General features: G+C 35.6%; 1 protein-coding gene across 1 annotated transcript in view; it reads right to left on the bottom strand.

Annotated features, from left to right (window-relative positions):
- Nucleotides 1–14,267, bottom strand: part of Sos (Son of sevenless) — a 106,214-nt gene that overhangs the window by 36,534 nt on the left and 55,413 nt on the right. Inside the window, exons 5-11 of the mRNA XM_069846660.1 lie at nucleotides 13,653–13,880; nucleotides 12,769–12,909; nucleotides 9,154–9,363; nucleotides 7,432–7,547; nucleotides 5,882–6,012; nucleotides 3,762–3,962; nucleotides 85–202 (exon numbers count right to left, since the gene is read on the bottom strand). Coding sequence (XP_069702761.1) covers nucleotides 85–202; nucleotides 3,762–3,962; nucleotides 5,882–6,012; nucleotides 7,432–7,547; nucleotides 9,154–9,363; nucleotides 12,769–12,909; nucleotides 13,653–13,880 — 1,145 coding nt within the window. The remainder of the gene's footprint in view (nucleotides 1–84; nucleotides 203–3,761; nucleotides 3,963–5,881; nucleotides 6,013–7,431; nucleotides 7,548–9,153; nucleotides 9,364–12,768; nucleotides 12,910–13,652; nucleotides 13,881–14,267) is intronic.

Here is a 14,267-nt window from a genome sequence, read left to right as displayed (position 1 = left end):
AGCATAGGACGAGTGATACACCAAAGAAAAAGGTGAAAAGATATGTTCCACAACATTCAAGTTCCTGAACAGATAAATATATACCTCTTAGTGTTGAGCATGACGAGGTCAGCCATCCAGTTATTTTTCTCTTCTGGAGATTTCGCTACAAGTATAACATTAGGCTGGACTCGTGGAGCTATTTCGAAAGCATTCTTCAATTCTACAATAAAAGAAGAAAAAATGTCACAAATATAAAACTTCCCATGTTATGTATTATGTAGTTTATTTTTTGAACTATCATTTAAAAGATGCATATAAAAGGCAATGAGTAAGGTGTCTGACTTAATTTACAAATTGTGCGACGTATGTGTATGTGTATGTATAGCATTAATTTTGAACAAATTCCCATTATACACCTTTTTGTACATTGTATTTTATAAAAATCCAATATTTACAACTGATGGAAATATGAAAATGTATTTGTATAATTTTTTTTAGAATGGGATTCTGCCTATGTGTGACTTGTAAAGAATATGAACATTAGTCCAAGAATACAAAAGGTGACTAAGCTCTGTCTGCTTGTCTGTCTGTACATTCTGACACTTAAATGTTGCTCTTCCCTCTCCAGTCTTTCATACTTCAAGTTCATTTTTCTGTCTATAGTTTCGTTATCGTTGTTTTAGTTCAATAACAAGTATGGTTAAAATAGTTCTGAAAATTAATTCGTGTAACTTACATTTTAAAGCCCTAAAATTTTTATCTGAAGAATTTTTAAATTACACATATAATTATGTAGATATTAATTTTTATATCAAACCAAAGTATGTTTCTTGTTCTATAACCATAAAAAAAATTGGATCATGTTAATTCTGCAAAGCAATTTAGATATATTTACTTACTTACTGGCTTTTAAGGAACCCGGAGGTTCATTGCTGCCCTCACATATGCCCGCCATTAATCCCTATCCTGAGCAAGATTAATCCAGTCCCTACCATCATATCCCACCTCCCTCAAATCCATTTTAATATTATCTTCCCTAACCTAACTCCATTGTCACTACTACTTACGTGTAGGCTCTCTTTTCCAATTGTTGGTTTAAAAATATCCTCCTGTCCTACTTTAGCGTTGAAATCCCCCAATAAAATTTTCATGTGATATCTAGGTAATTGATCAAAAGTGTGTTCCAAATCCTCATAGAAGCTATCCTTTATATGGTCGTCTTTCTCTTCTGTAGGGGTGTGAGCATTTATAACTACGATATCGCACCATCTACCCTTTAGTACTAAATACGATAACCTGTCACTGATAAATTCCACCTTTTTTAAGAAACATTTTTTTATTACATATACAGTAAAATTATGTAAATAATAGGTTTGTTCCAGCACACTTCAAAATCGATTCTGAACTGCCTGCTCATGCGCAGTATATTATAGATTTATTAATTTGTCCTACAGAATAATATCTGTAATATTGACAATTAATATTTGAGGAGAAAAATTCACTCTGGTGCCGGGGATCGAACCCAGGCACAGTATAAAGAAGATACAGTAGAGACAACTCTTGTCGGCACCTTTGATGTTGCTGGTACTAAAGTCAAGCTCAGGGAGGTCTAGTTGTCAATGAATCCAACCATGTCGCTAGTATCGGCAGAGCTAACAGCTGATTTCAGCGATCAGCTGTTCAGACATGCTAAACTTTCAGAATGAAACTTTGTATTAACTGTTGTAATTACGCCTTTGTTCTGTAGTGATATTTATGTCTTATTATGTAGGTCTAATGAAAATTCACTTTTTCTTTTCAAAATATATATAAAATTGCAGCGTTCATGATTGAAGTAAAACATAATATTAGCGAAGTGCTTACCGTTTTATTCTGTTTCTTCATATCCATTGCATTTCATCTTGGATCACAATTTGTTGTAAAATATATACATCAGGGGAACATTTAATAAATAAACAAAAATTCGAGATAACCTGTTGTAATTAAAAATGTGTTCAGTATATATCCGATGTAGGCTACTAATTGTAGGCCTAACTACCAGGTGTAAAAAGAGGGCCTAATAATAATTATCTATTGCAACTTTTATCACATAACTACGTAATTCATTATGGAGTGCTGCAGTCGGAGGGCAATGCTTAACTGGCAACAGTTAAATCCCGGTAACTTCTTTCACTTTTCCTTTGCTGTAATAGGCTACGTTTGAATTACAATATTCTTACCTTCTTCCATTTTCGTAAAAGATATATTGTAGTAGCACATTTGAATTAACAAATTCTTACCTTCTTCCATTCTCGTAAAGGATTTTTTGTAGTCAGTAATACAAATTCTTAACTCCATAGCTAGACACAAGAGCCTACACCAGACCCTAATTACGTCTTATAAGTTTGTAAGAGTCGAACTCAGAAAATAATTCCCTTACAAAGTTGGCTTATTACTATGAGCAAAAATCATTAGGCTATGTAAGTAAATTTTGACATTCTTTAACTCTTTCATACGCATACTAATTACTTATCTCTATACAAGCCTCGGATCCAGGAAATAACACACTCACGGAGTTCAAACTACGGCATGTTACTACTCTGGCAAGAGTCATTGCTCATATCAATTTTTGTCTCTTTTCAAACACTCTTTCATAGCTAGATCCAAGGGCTAGCTATACAACAACGTAATCGGGTAATTATTATGTAGCCGAGGTTATGTTTTCTTTCACTTACAGTAGCCTCTTTAGAGACATTCTATTCAACCGATACAGTTAGAAATTTTTAATGTGTATGTTAATTCCAATTTGGAAACCACAATCAATATCAATATACAAAATATTACTGTCAATAATAGGAATAATCATGTAGGCCTAAGTATAACGTTACTGGTATGAAATTATATCCATCACTAATATAATGTTATTAGCTAGTCAACAAAATTTTATTATATCCATTGTTGACGTCGTAACTTCATCGAAACGAATGTCGTGATCTATGTAGCTAATGGTTCAATATTACGTTACCAACATAAGTATCTGCCAGTGACTTTAAAATTAGCGTCAATTAGTGAATATTTTCATGATGTTTACATACGGAAGTAATTATTATTACGATTATGTTGCCATTCCTTTGCCTCATGTCTTTCAAATTGTTAAAATATGAGTAATAAATATTTTCATTTAATATTAAAAATTATGCCAGTCTTGTTGTAGATTGAGAACCATCTGGTGGAGGTTTCAGATAATACACCCGGTTTCGTGACATGCGCACTCAGAATTTGTTCCCACGAAATGGCTTAGGTGTCTTTACTGTATGTTCTCTATACTGTGACCCAGGTCTTTGGTTCTAAGTACCAAGTGCTCTGACCACTGCGCTACGCCGAATTCAATCCACAGCACCGGACCGAACCCTCCTCCTTCAATGTTTCCCTTTGTGGCCTGACTCCAAGTTAGGCATATATGTCCAATTTCAACTGCCATTACAGTAGGAACGCACTCAGCTCAGTGACTTGTTTGGCCAGGATTATGAGTTTTATGACACAAATGACAATACTCAGTTTAGTAAAGACAAAGAAGTCTTAATAAATTAACTGAAAGAAAAATTGAAAGTTACTGTATTACATTTTCACGTTATTCCCAGTTTAATAATGGCAATAATGTTACCACTGAAATTAGCTGACTGCAATTGGCAAGAATGAGACATATGTTACAGAATGCTGTATGTACACAATATTATGTGCTTCATATCATTTACTGCTGCCTGCATTATGTTCAGCATAGTCTTGTACATTTAACTTACCGTCTGTGTCTTCCCGGTCGAGAATTTCCACTTTGCGAATGAAGAACCTCTCCTTAAGGCGATACTCTCCACCAATGGGGCCCGTGACAGAGACTGATGCTCGTTTACTATTGGGTTTGCACAGTATCATGAGCCCATCGAAAAGGAATACCCGCCTCTCTGTGAGTCTTCTGCCACTACCCACCTTCCGCAGGACATCCTCTATACAACAAGAATGAGAAACAAAAACAAAGTTCAATGGTTTATGTATTTATTACATATTAGATCAAGCAGGGGAAGCATAACAAAAAATATCATATTTAAAGTTTAATGAATTATTATGTAAGATACATTTCAAATTTTGAAGCCGGGTATTTAGAGATTTTCTCTAAATGACGTTAAACTAACACAGTTTTTGCTTGATAGATGTAAGAGATCTGATTTATTTTGTTACTTAAACAACCATTTCAGAGAAGTGTACCTATGTCATTAAATGCACAATCATAGTGTTAATCTGTTTCTGAGATAAATGCATAGTGACCAATTATTCCAACCTTCTTCTTTTTATTTTTAAGAATAAAGCTGCCTCATGAGTGATACCTTATTGGTGTCACTTGTGAGGTTCAAACGTGTCTTGAGACAGTTGACTAAACAATTATTATATCCAGCCATTTTGAAAGAACAACAATGGAATACAAGTAGCTAAAAATCACACAGTAATGTTGCGAAAAATCAGGACCAATTGTACAGAGAAGTTTGTAAAGTAATCACTCCAGGGAAAATATTTTCCTTTCATTTGGTATTTTTTTTTTTTTTTTGGTCCAAGAGAAAGTACAACTTCTTTGGTCCAGGGAAATACTCATCTTTATTCACTGATTAACACATTAGTCATTTTAACTTGATATTTTGTAATAACATCTACTAACACAGCCAATATCTTTGGTCCAGGGATAATTATTTGGAATACACTGCATAGCTATCTTTATCGGTCTTCACTTGTTTCTCCTCTCCTTTGGTTCGAGCCACAACATCATACAGTCACATTTGTATAAAAAAAAAGAGTCCATGACTTACAAGTTGCGAAGTGTTTGGCATTGAAAATTAACCAGATAAAGAGAAAAGATTGTATGCAAACAGACAATATAAAGCCACAAAAGCTTATTCAGTCAACTATTTTAGCAACAGGGATGCTGAAAACATTTCTGTGAAGATTTCGAAATCAAATTTTTCCAGCTTAAGGGGAGAGGATGGTATTTTTTTAAACTTTTTTCCTATTTGGTGTAAAATATTAATTTTTGTATGTAGAGAGCTCATAGCTGTGGCAACTCAACCAATAAAAATATTTTGAAAAAAAAAAAAAAAAAAAAAATTGGGGGCCCAAATTTGAAAAAAATATACCCAATGCAGGATTGTACTAAAACCGATATATCTAAACCATTTTTAAAGATAGATTCAAACAGTTTTTTGCAATGCATTTGCAAAAGCATATTCTACAAACTGTCTGTAACAGAATTTTGATATTAGTCCCTAAGTTTGTAAAATAAACAAAACTTAATAACAATTTTCTGATTTCCTTTCTTGCAAACAAACGGACGTATTTTTAAAATGAAATCAATTAACAATGTATGTTCTAAATTTCATGCATGTATCTTTAATAGTTCAGAAATTACATTCATTTTTGTCTGGCAATGTAGCAAAAAAAATGAAGTTACTGGAAACCGATAAAAGCAGGCGTGTGATTTAAAAATCCATAGCGCAGGAAGTTTAAAAAAGACGTCTCAACATCCGATAAGGGCACAAATGCCCATAAAATGTTATGCAATGCATTCCACACATATCAAAGGGTATTTTAAAGAAAAAAATATATATTTTTTTTTTTAATTTAATTTACCGGAAGCAACAATAAAAGTGGGCGAGTGATTTAAAAATCCATAACGCAGGAAGTTTAAAAATGGCGACTCAACATCCATAAGGGCACAGATACTCACAAAATGTTATGCTATGCATTCCATACATATCACAGAGTGTTTTAAAGAATTTTTCTTTTTGAAAATTTACTCATTTTTTACCAAAAAATACCATCCTCTCCCCTTAAGAATAATTCACATAATGATAAACTAATGCTGTGCCAAAAACCATACCTCGAATAAATTCATTGCAGCACTGTCCAATGTCTTTGCCCTCCCAGCCATCTATACTTTTCTGAAGCTCGTTTGTCTTCTCAAGTGCTGCCTGTCGTCTCGCTCTGCCATGCATTCGAACACCAGTCTCCCTGCAAATATCAATTATACTCAATTTATGTCATTTGGAGTAATACAAATGACAAAGTTAAAATTCAAACTCGGAACATGAAGGAAGAATATACACAAGACACGTGCATCCTTGTAAAGATTACAGCCTTACAGATTTGATCTCAGAACTTTGGAATAAGAAGACATTCCAGTTATAGTAAACAAGTGCTGGTGTATTACATCCATAAACAGTGTCTAGAAATATGTGGAAATATTCCTAGAAAATTATAGAATATAATGTATTGTGGGTCCCTATCACCAATGCATGGTGTGTCCTCAGGTTGCGGATAGAGGAGACGGCTTCCAGATATGGAGGGTAGTTGTGAATACATTGAATAAGCAGTCACGGACAGCCAATAAGGGGTGGTCATCCAGCTTGGGGGTTGGGCGAAGGGCTAACAACCCATCACCGTAAAAAAAACAGCTTGTTACGAAACCTTCAAATAAGCCTCGATCTTGGAGCAACAGTAACAAATATAAATGACACTTGGGAGGAAATTAAATGCAGAATAAATATGGGAAATGCCTGTTATTATTTGGTTGAGAAGCTTTTATCATCCAGTCTGCTCTCAAAAAACCTGGAAGTTAGAATTTATAAAGCAATTATATTCCCGGTACCGGTTGTTCTGTATGGTTGTGAAACTTGGACTCTCACTTTGACAGAGGAACAGAGGTTAAGGGTGTTTGAGAATAAGGTGCTTAGGAAAATATTTGGGGCTAAGAGGGATGAAGTTACAGGAGAATGGAGAAAGTTACACAATGCAGAACTGCATGCATTTTATTCTTCAGCTGACATAATTAGGAATATTAAATCCAGACGTCTGAGATGGGCAGGGCATGTAGCACATATGGGCAAATCCAGAAACGCATATATAGTGTTGGTTGGGAGGTCGAAAGGAGTAAGACCTTTGGGGAGGCCGAGATGTAGATGGGAGAATGATATTATAATGGATTTGAAGGAGGTGGGATATGATGATAGAGACTGGATTAATCTTGCTCAGGATAGGAACTGATGGTGGACTTATGTGAGGGCGACAATGAACCTCTAGGTTCCTTAAAAGCCATAAATATAATTGATAAACTATTAAGTTACCGTACTTAAATTAGTTTGCCCAGACAATCATGTCCAGTAAAAGCCAAAACATGGCAACAGCAGTTTCACGAGACAATTCAAGAATTTGATTAGGGTTCTCCAAAAGTTCCTTAAGTTTACAATTTTCATTCATCAAGTTATGATAATTTTCATTAATTTTCTTCTGTATTATTCGTTTTATTGATTCATAATGGAATGCAATTGTTTTTTATGACACTGAAGTTTATTAAATGTTTAACGGTTGCGATGTATAACTTCACAAGTCTGTCACTGCAGTTTAAGACATTTTCAACTCTAAACAACTCACTTTTTGGGCAAGCTGCCAACAGTCTGTTTAAGCTCCATTTGCAAGGGCCGAAGCAACCCTTCTACTTGTTCTAAACTCTCGCCATCTTCATCACCAGGTTTTAATCGATGGAGGAACTGCAGCAAAGATTACCAATATTAGGAGACATTCAGAACCATGAAACATTCATTATAAACATTGCAAATACTTTCTACATAAGATAATAAACTAATAAATGATAATATAAACGCAAATTAGACCAATTATTAAAAAGTACAGTATATTGTAAAGAAGTTATTTTTATTAATTGGTATTTCAAAACTACCGTATATACTTGTGTAATTTTTGCCATCGCATAATTTATGCACCCAAATTTTTAAGCAGTTTTCTTCGTCTTTTTTTTTTCTTTTGCAAAGTTTAGTCTTTTGGAAATTATAATGGTAAAAAAAATACAATGACATTATGGCTCGCCACATGCCTCAGTATATCTCATGGCTCTCCTTGAGTTGTTGTGACAAAGAGTTGCTTGTAGCCAATGTCATCACAAGCATAAAGATCACCCCCTCCATCCTGGCCGATCGCCATAAAATTATGATAAAACCTAATGTTACTGTATTTTCATTAGCTTTTCAGTCAACTGTGATTTTGCCGAAGTGGAGTTCAGTTCTCGAAGATTTTTAATATTGTATTTACATACTTATTATTTGATATACAGTATAAGTTCATTACAATAAAATTAATTTACGCAACCCTATTTCAAGACGATTTTTTTATCCAAAAAAAGTGGGAAAAATATGCGAGTAAATACGATATGTCCTCATTCAGTAGTTACAAATTTCCATATAAAAAACCACAATTATAGTCCCGTCGCTCTAATTTCAGGCAGCCAATCACATTGCAGGTCGGCTACATTTAAACGTGTGCGTCTTGTGATTCGCTGATGAAGACATTATGCATTTCCTATGGCTCGATAAATACTTAATATAATCGCCCGCCATTTTGGCTCTTTCGTTGGCGTTCGCAGAAAGCACACGAGGACATTATTTGCCACACAAATTTTTGCTGAATTACAGTGTGTTTGATTTATTATCATAGGAGCTACGACATGATAATGTTTAACGGTACAGCAAATAGATTCCTCATCTGGTAGCTCGGCAACGAAAGAACAAAAATGGCGAATGATACTACGTACATAGACTTTATAGAGCCTTCACTTCCTAAGCGTAAGCAAAGAGGAGGAGTCATGCCAGGAATAACAGCGTCGCGACTATAACAAAGACAGTATTTTTTCAAAATTAAAGTAAAGTATATTCATTCCCTACACAAGGAAAACAAAAATCTTTACTTCCCAGTCAGAAATCGTACCTCAGATCTGCCGAATTTAAATATATTTCTCAAATTTCTGTTATGAGTTGACCAAGTGTTACCATGCTCCTCAAAATACCTGGAGCTTGCAGGTTCAAACCTGGCTCTGGGCAATGTGATTTTATAAGCACAGCTTCCTTCGAAAGGAGCTTCTATTAGCATTATAGCATGTGTAACAAAAATTCTTAAGAAAGTGGCACTCCCTCACAAAATAACCTGTGCACATCTATGATGATGACTAACCAACTTAAATTTTGATGTTGGTAAAAAATGCTAGTAATTTTCTTGCAACAATGGTTGTTGCACCCTCTACATCTAAGTTGAAGGCAACGACATTCAACTAATTTTTGCTTCAAAGAACAGCTAGAAAATACTCACCTTAATATATTCAAAGTACAGGAAACAATGCCACACTGGGCCCAGCAGTAACTTAGGCAGATAATATTTCACAGCCTCCCGAAATCCGTGACCAGCTGACTGCAGTGCATCAGATACTTCTTGTCGACTAATCAATCTAGTAAGAGCATCTCGACTTTGTTGCTGTGTGATATCCTTTGCATACCGGCCATACACATCAAATTCAGCAGCCTGAAATGCAATTAAAAATAACTTGAATTAATATATGAGAACAATCCAAACTTATGAGCCTACTATCACAGATGTAATTATACATCTTGATTTCACCATAAAATTAGAAGTTAAACCATTGACTAACCTGTCAAGGAAGGATGTGCAATAACAAGAATGCCCCACTCATATACCATCCTTGAACACAGAACATCCACTACAAATATATTGTGAAAGAATAATTTTAATGATCAGTTTACTATTCAAGAAGGATCTCAAAAATAGCAGTGGCAACACTGAAGTTCTCTTTTAAGAGAAAAATTAAAGATAATACAATGGACTACTGGCGGTCTATCCCAGGCCAGGAAGGTATGAAATCCAGAAGATCTTGAAAGATGAAGCTACAGATGACCTAAACCATTATGGAATTTAATACAGTAGTACAGCACATACACTGAATTTCTGGCTGCAAAACGGTATTTGTCGAATACAGGACGGGGGGGGGGGGGAGAGCCATTAATCCTTCCCATTGAAGGCTTTAAGGAACCAATCTGGACAAATACCCAATGTCCCATCCCTACCTTCCCGTGGTGCAGCTGTTAGTAAGCATAATTTTACAAGCTGAACTAAAGGGAGGGGCTACTCATCAATTAGCACTGGTCAGCTTGATGAGTTAATGACTGAATTTGGTATAATTTTTCTCTATTCAATACCTAATTCTCTCTTTACCCTTTCCTATCCAGTCCTCTGACTGAACTCTTACTTTCTTCGACCCCGACAGTATTAGAGCATTCGAGGTCTAGGGGTTCATTTCACTTTCCTTCCTCCTCTTTCTACTTTTCTGTTCCTAGTGCTGACCTGCTATGGCACTAAAATCGTCCTCCAGTGGCTTAAGGAGGGAAAGCTGGTGATCAACAAGATCTCCCAACTAGGTCCAGTGGACCCGTTGACCAACAGCAGGTGTGGTTCTCCAGACATTCTGGGGGGTGTGTGAATGAAGAAGCCACCAAAACGTTAACATATGGTGTTCACTTAAATCGGCTACAACTTGCCATTTTCACTATATCTTTGAAAAGTATTGGAGTGCAAGAGGTCAAATGACTTTATTGTCAAATGTCTGGCATTAGAAAACAACAACAACACTGAATTTCTTTCAATTTAAGAATTGAAGTGCGTAAACAACAAAGGTTGCAAGAGCCATTCTTGTCATTTTTAAGTGGTTGTCAAAACAGGTTGTCTGTGTGAAGCCCGAAAACATAGGAAAGTGAAATATTGAAATTGAAACTGAAAATAGGCCCTAGTTATGTATGCAATCACAATTGCCACCAGTAGTATATGGTTTGGATGTAGAAAAAGTCTCTCCTAAAATATGTTGTTTTGTGCACTTACAACCTTTGTTGTTTACTCTCCAATTAAGTAATCAGCATACTACCAAATCATTAACACACTATTTCCAGACTGTCAAAGAAATGAAACATGACAACAAAGTATAAATTATAAAGCTGGACCTTATTTAAAAAATAACACAATAATTTTTGGTGTGGCAGTCCATTTAGGGCCAAGGCCGACCAGCCACATTCCTCAGTAGAGGTGAACGATCATCTAACCAAAACGGACGTATCATGTGATTAGCACAATGATCCCCCCAGCTGTTGTAGCTGGTTTTGATAACCGAATTTTGCTATCTACTGTAGCTTCCCAAATTCATCATGATGCTGGGTGAGCACTGGTCTCACACACTGGCCGAAATTTCATGAGAAAATTCCTTTTCCATGAGGATTCGAATTAACATTCATTTCATAATTAGAGTCCTAGGCATGACGTCTTAGGCCATGGAGCTACAGTGCACGACACAAAAGTAATAATTTTAAAACACAGTAAAACCCCTTTTTAATGAATCTCCGAGGGATTACTTTTTGTTTCCTTAAATAGGGGTTTGCCTTAAAAGAGGGTTTACATAAAATGGAAACGAAAGGCTAAAATAGCTAGTATTAACATGTGTGTTATAAACCAATCATCATAATCATTTAATTAGGCCTACAATTTTTATTTACAATACATTTCATTACAATATTTTCTAACTCTTCAAATGGTGGGGCATGTATGTTTTTCTATTTGGTTGAATCCGAACCACACTGAAACTCGGCACTGAAAATTTTTTTCTTTCTTCTTCATCATACACCATAATGAAGTAGTTGGCAAACCATGGTTTGCCATATATTTTTTATGGGGTTATTTTACGAAGCTGTATCAACATCTAAGGTTATTTAGCATCCGAATGAAATGAAGGTGATAATGCTGGTGAAATGAGTCCAGGATCCAACACTGAAAGTTACCCAGCATTTGCTTGTAATGGGTTGAGGGAAAACCCCGGAAAAAACCTCAACCAGGTAACTTTCCCCAACCGGGATTCGAACTCGGGCCACCTGATTTCGCGGCCAGATGCACTGACCGTTACTCCACAGGTGTGGATGGTTTGCCATATATGATAGCGATATTTGAGGATTATCCTTAACATCCCTTATTATTTTTACTTTCTGTCCGATAGTTAATTTAGGCCTATTCTAGAATAGAGAAAGTTACACATCACAGAACTGTACGCATTGTATTCTTCACCTGACATAATTAGGAACATTAAATCCAGATGTTTGATAGGAGCAGGGCATGTAGCATGTATGGGCGAATCCAGAAATGCATCAGTTATTGATCTGAGTGCTTTCTAACAGTATCAATGTAATTCAGTGTTACTGAGTTGAAAGATGGATGGATGGATGGATAATTTCAATTATAAAATGACTGAATACTGCAAACACCAAAGCAAACCAGCCAACCAAACCAAAAGTGATCAAATCAATCCCAACCAACCTAAACCAATCCAAAACAAGTGACCCAAACTAACCCAAAAGTATTGAAATCAACCCCAACCAAAACAACCAATCCAAATTAACCCCAACTCAAATCAAATCAACCCTAAGCCAACAAATCCAAATCAATTCCAATGAATGAATAAATAAATGAATCAATTGCAACCCAACTAACAAACTCAAACCAACAACTAACCCAACCCAATCAATGCAAACAAGCCAATCAACCACCTACTCCAAATAACTAAACTAAACTAATTAACTGGCTAACCAAACTAACAATTCAAACCAACTGATAATAACGACAATAGTAATAATGATACTAGAGTCATTAAAAATAAACTAGAGCCAGAACAAGTTTCATCAGGTCTAATTCTTACTGGATAATAAAATATTTACAAAATAATTTTTAAACGTAATAAGTGAGTCCATTTTATGAAAAATTTCTCAAAGTAGCAGACATATGTTTAAGTTATTCCACAAAAATTCATTTGTCAAAATGTAAACTAATCACTTCACCTGCACTTTATACGAGATTCTTGGCTATGAGATAATGTGTTACCTCAGCCAACTCCTCGAAGCAGCTTCCAATAGCTGGAACCTGCTTCTCTTCACTGATCTCCAGCATGTCTTCCAGAGATCCAAGCAACGTCACTGTCAGCTCATAGATGTCCATGATATTGCTGAACATGGCGTCCAACTCCTGCACACAGTGTGTTTTTTTGTTTCAACACATAAAATAGTAGGATGCTTTTAGATAAAAATCTCCAAATGATTCAGTCAATAAGCTAACTCACATCTAAATAAAAAACTATAAACTTAGTTGATCTTCATAACTGACACTCATCTACCTTCCTACACACATCCATATCAGAGCTGTCTAAATGGTGACTCCATGAGAGGTGTGTGTGTGTGTGTAAACAAATATCGACATTGACCTTGATATAATCTAGAGAGTAAAATAAACATTAATCTTGATATAAGCTTGAAATTGAATTAGACATTGAAAAACGAGATGACAAATTGAATTTATTTGAATATTATTTACAATTAACGCTAATTATTATAGTAACAGAACTGACTTTATTTCAAATATAGGTGATTTATTGTGCAATTGGTGAAATCTCGCGCTAGTTGTCTTTCGATTGCATATCCGAGAATAACTGATACTTGCGCTTTCATATTGCTACAATGGTATTTTCTGATTGGTGGAACACCTGAACTTTAATGAGGTCCATTAAAGGGCTGCTCCAGGTGTATAATTACTACATTTCGGCATGGTCGAGCATAAAGTCATTTAATGAAATTTTCATAAATTTTTTTTAACATTTATCATATTTCCCACTAAAACAACCTACTGTTACGAAAAATAAAATCCATTCATTTTTCCACTGTATGATGTACAATGTAGTCACTTACAAATAGAGTGCATAGTTTTTTTTTTACCTTTGAGTCTCCTCCCACCAGCTTCGCAATTTCTTCTCGGAACACTTTGATGATCATGTGCAAGTCCCGGAGGTACTGCTTCTCGTCATGAATGAGGTCTTTGACAACCTCATCATAGGTGAGGGAGGTGCGAGGCGTGACGGGGTCGGAGTCGTCAATCACACCAATTCCTGACAGACCGCCACCCCCACTGGCATCCTCGTCTTGATAGAACATGTCCATGAGCACCTGTCCAGAGCACACAGCATGAAACATCCCTTACCACCAACCCCAGTCAAGGGTCATGCACCATTCAGACAACAGGTAACATCACACGAAAATCATGAGACTAGAATGCCATTCATAAAGGAACATTACATTCAGTATCAGCTCAATTTAAGGAACAAATACCGGAGACATTTGCCCTCAAAAGAACTGATTTGAAGGTCGTAAGAGGCCTATTGACAAGACACAATATCCTCACAAAACACATGCACAAAACTAGGCTCTATGATGAATAACTGAAGTGTACGCTTCACACACTATAAGGAAATGGCTGCATGGTATGTAATTCATGAATAAGATGCATCAACAGTTGTTTAATATCATAATTTCAGAGAAGAGAATAAAGATCAA

The sequence above is a fragment of the Periplaneta americana genome, chromosome 15, assembly GCF_040183065.1.
Source record: "Periplaneta americana isolate PAMFEO1 chromosome 15, P.americana_PAMFEO1_priV1, whole genome shotgun sequence".
Taxonomy (NCBI): Eukaryota; Metazoa; Arthropoda; class Insecta; order Blattodea; family Blattidae; genus Periplaneta; species Periplaneta americana.
This window is presented reverse-complemented; position numbering and strand designations above follow the sequence as displayed.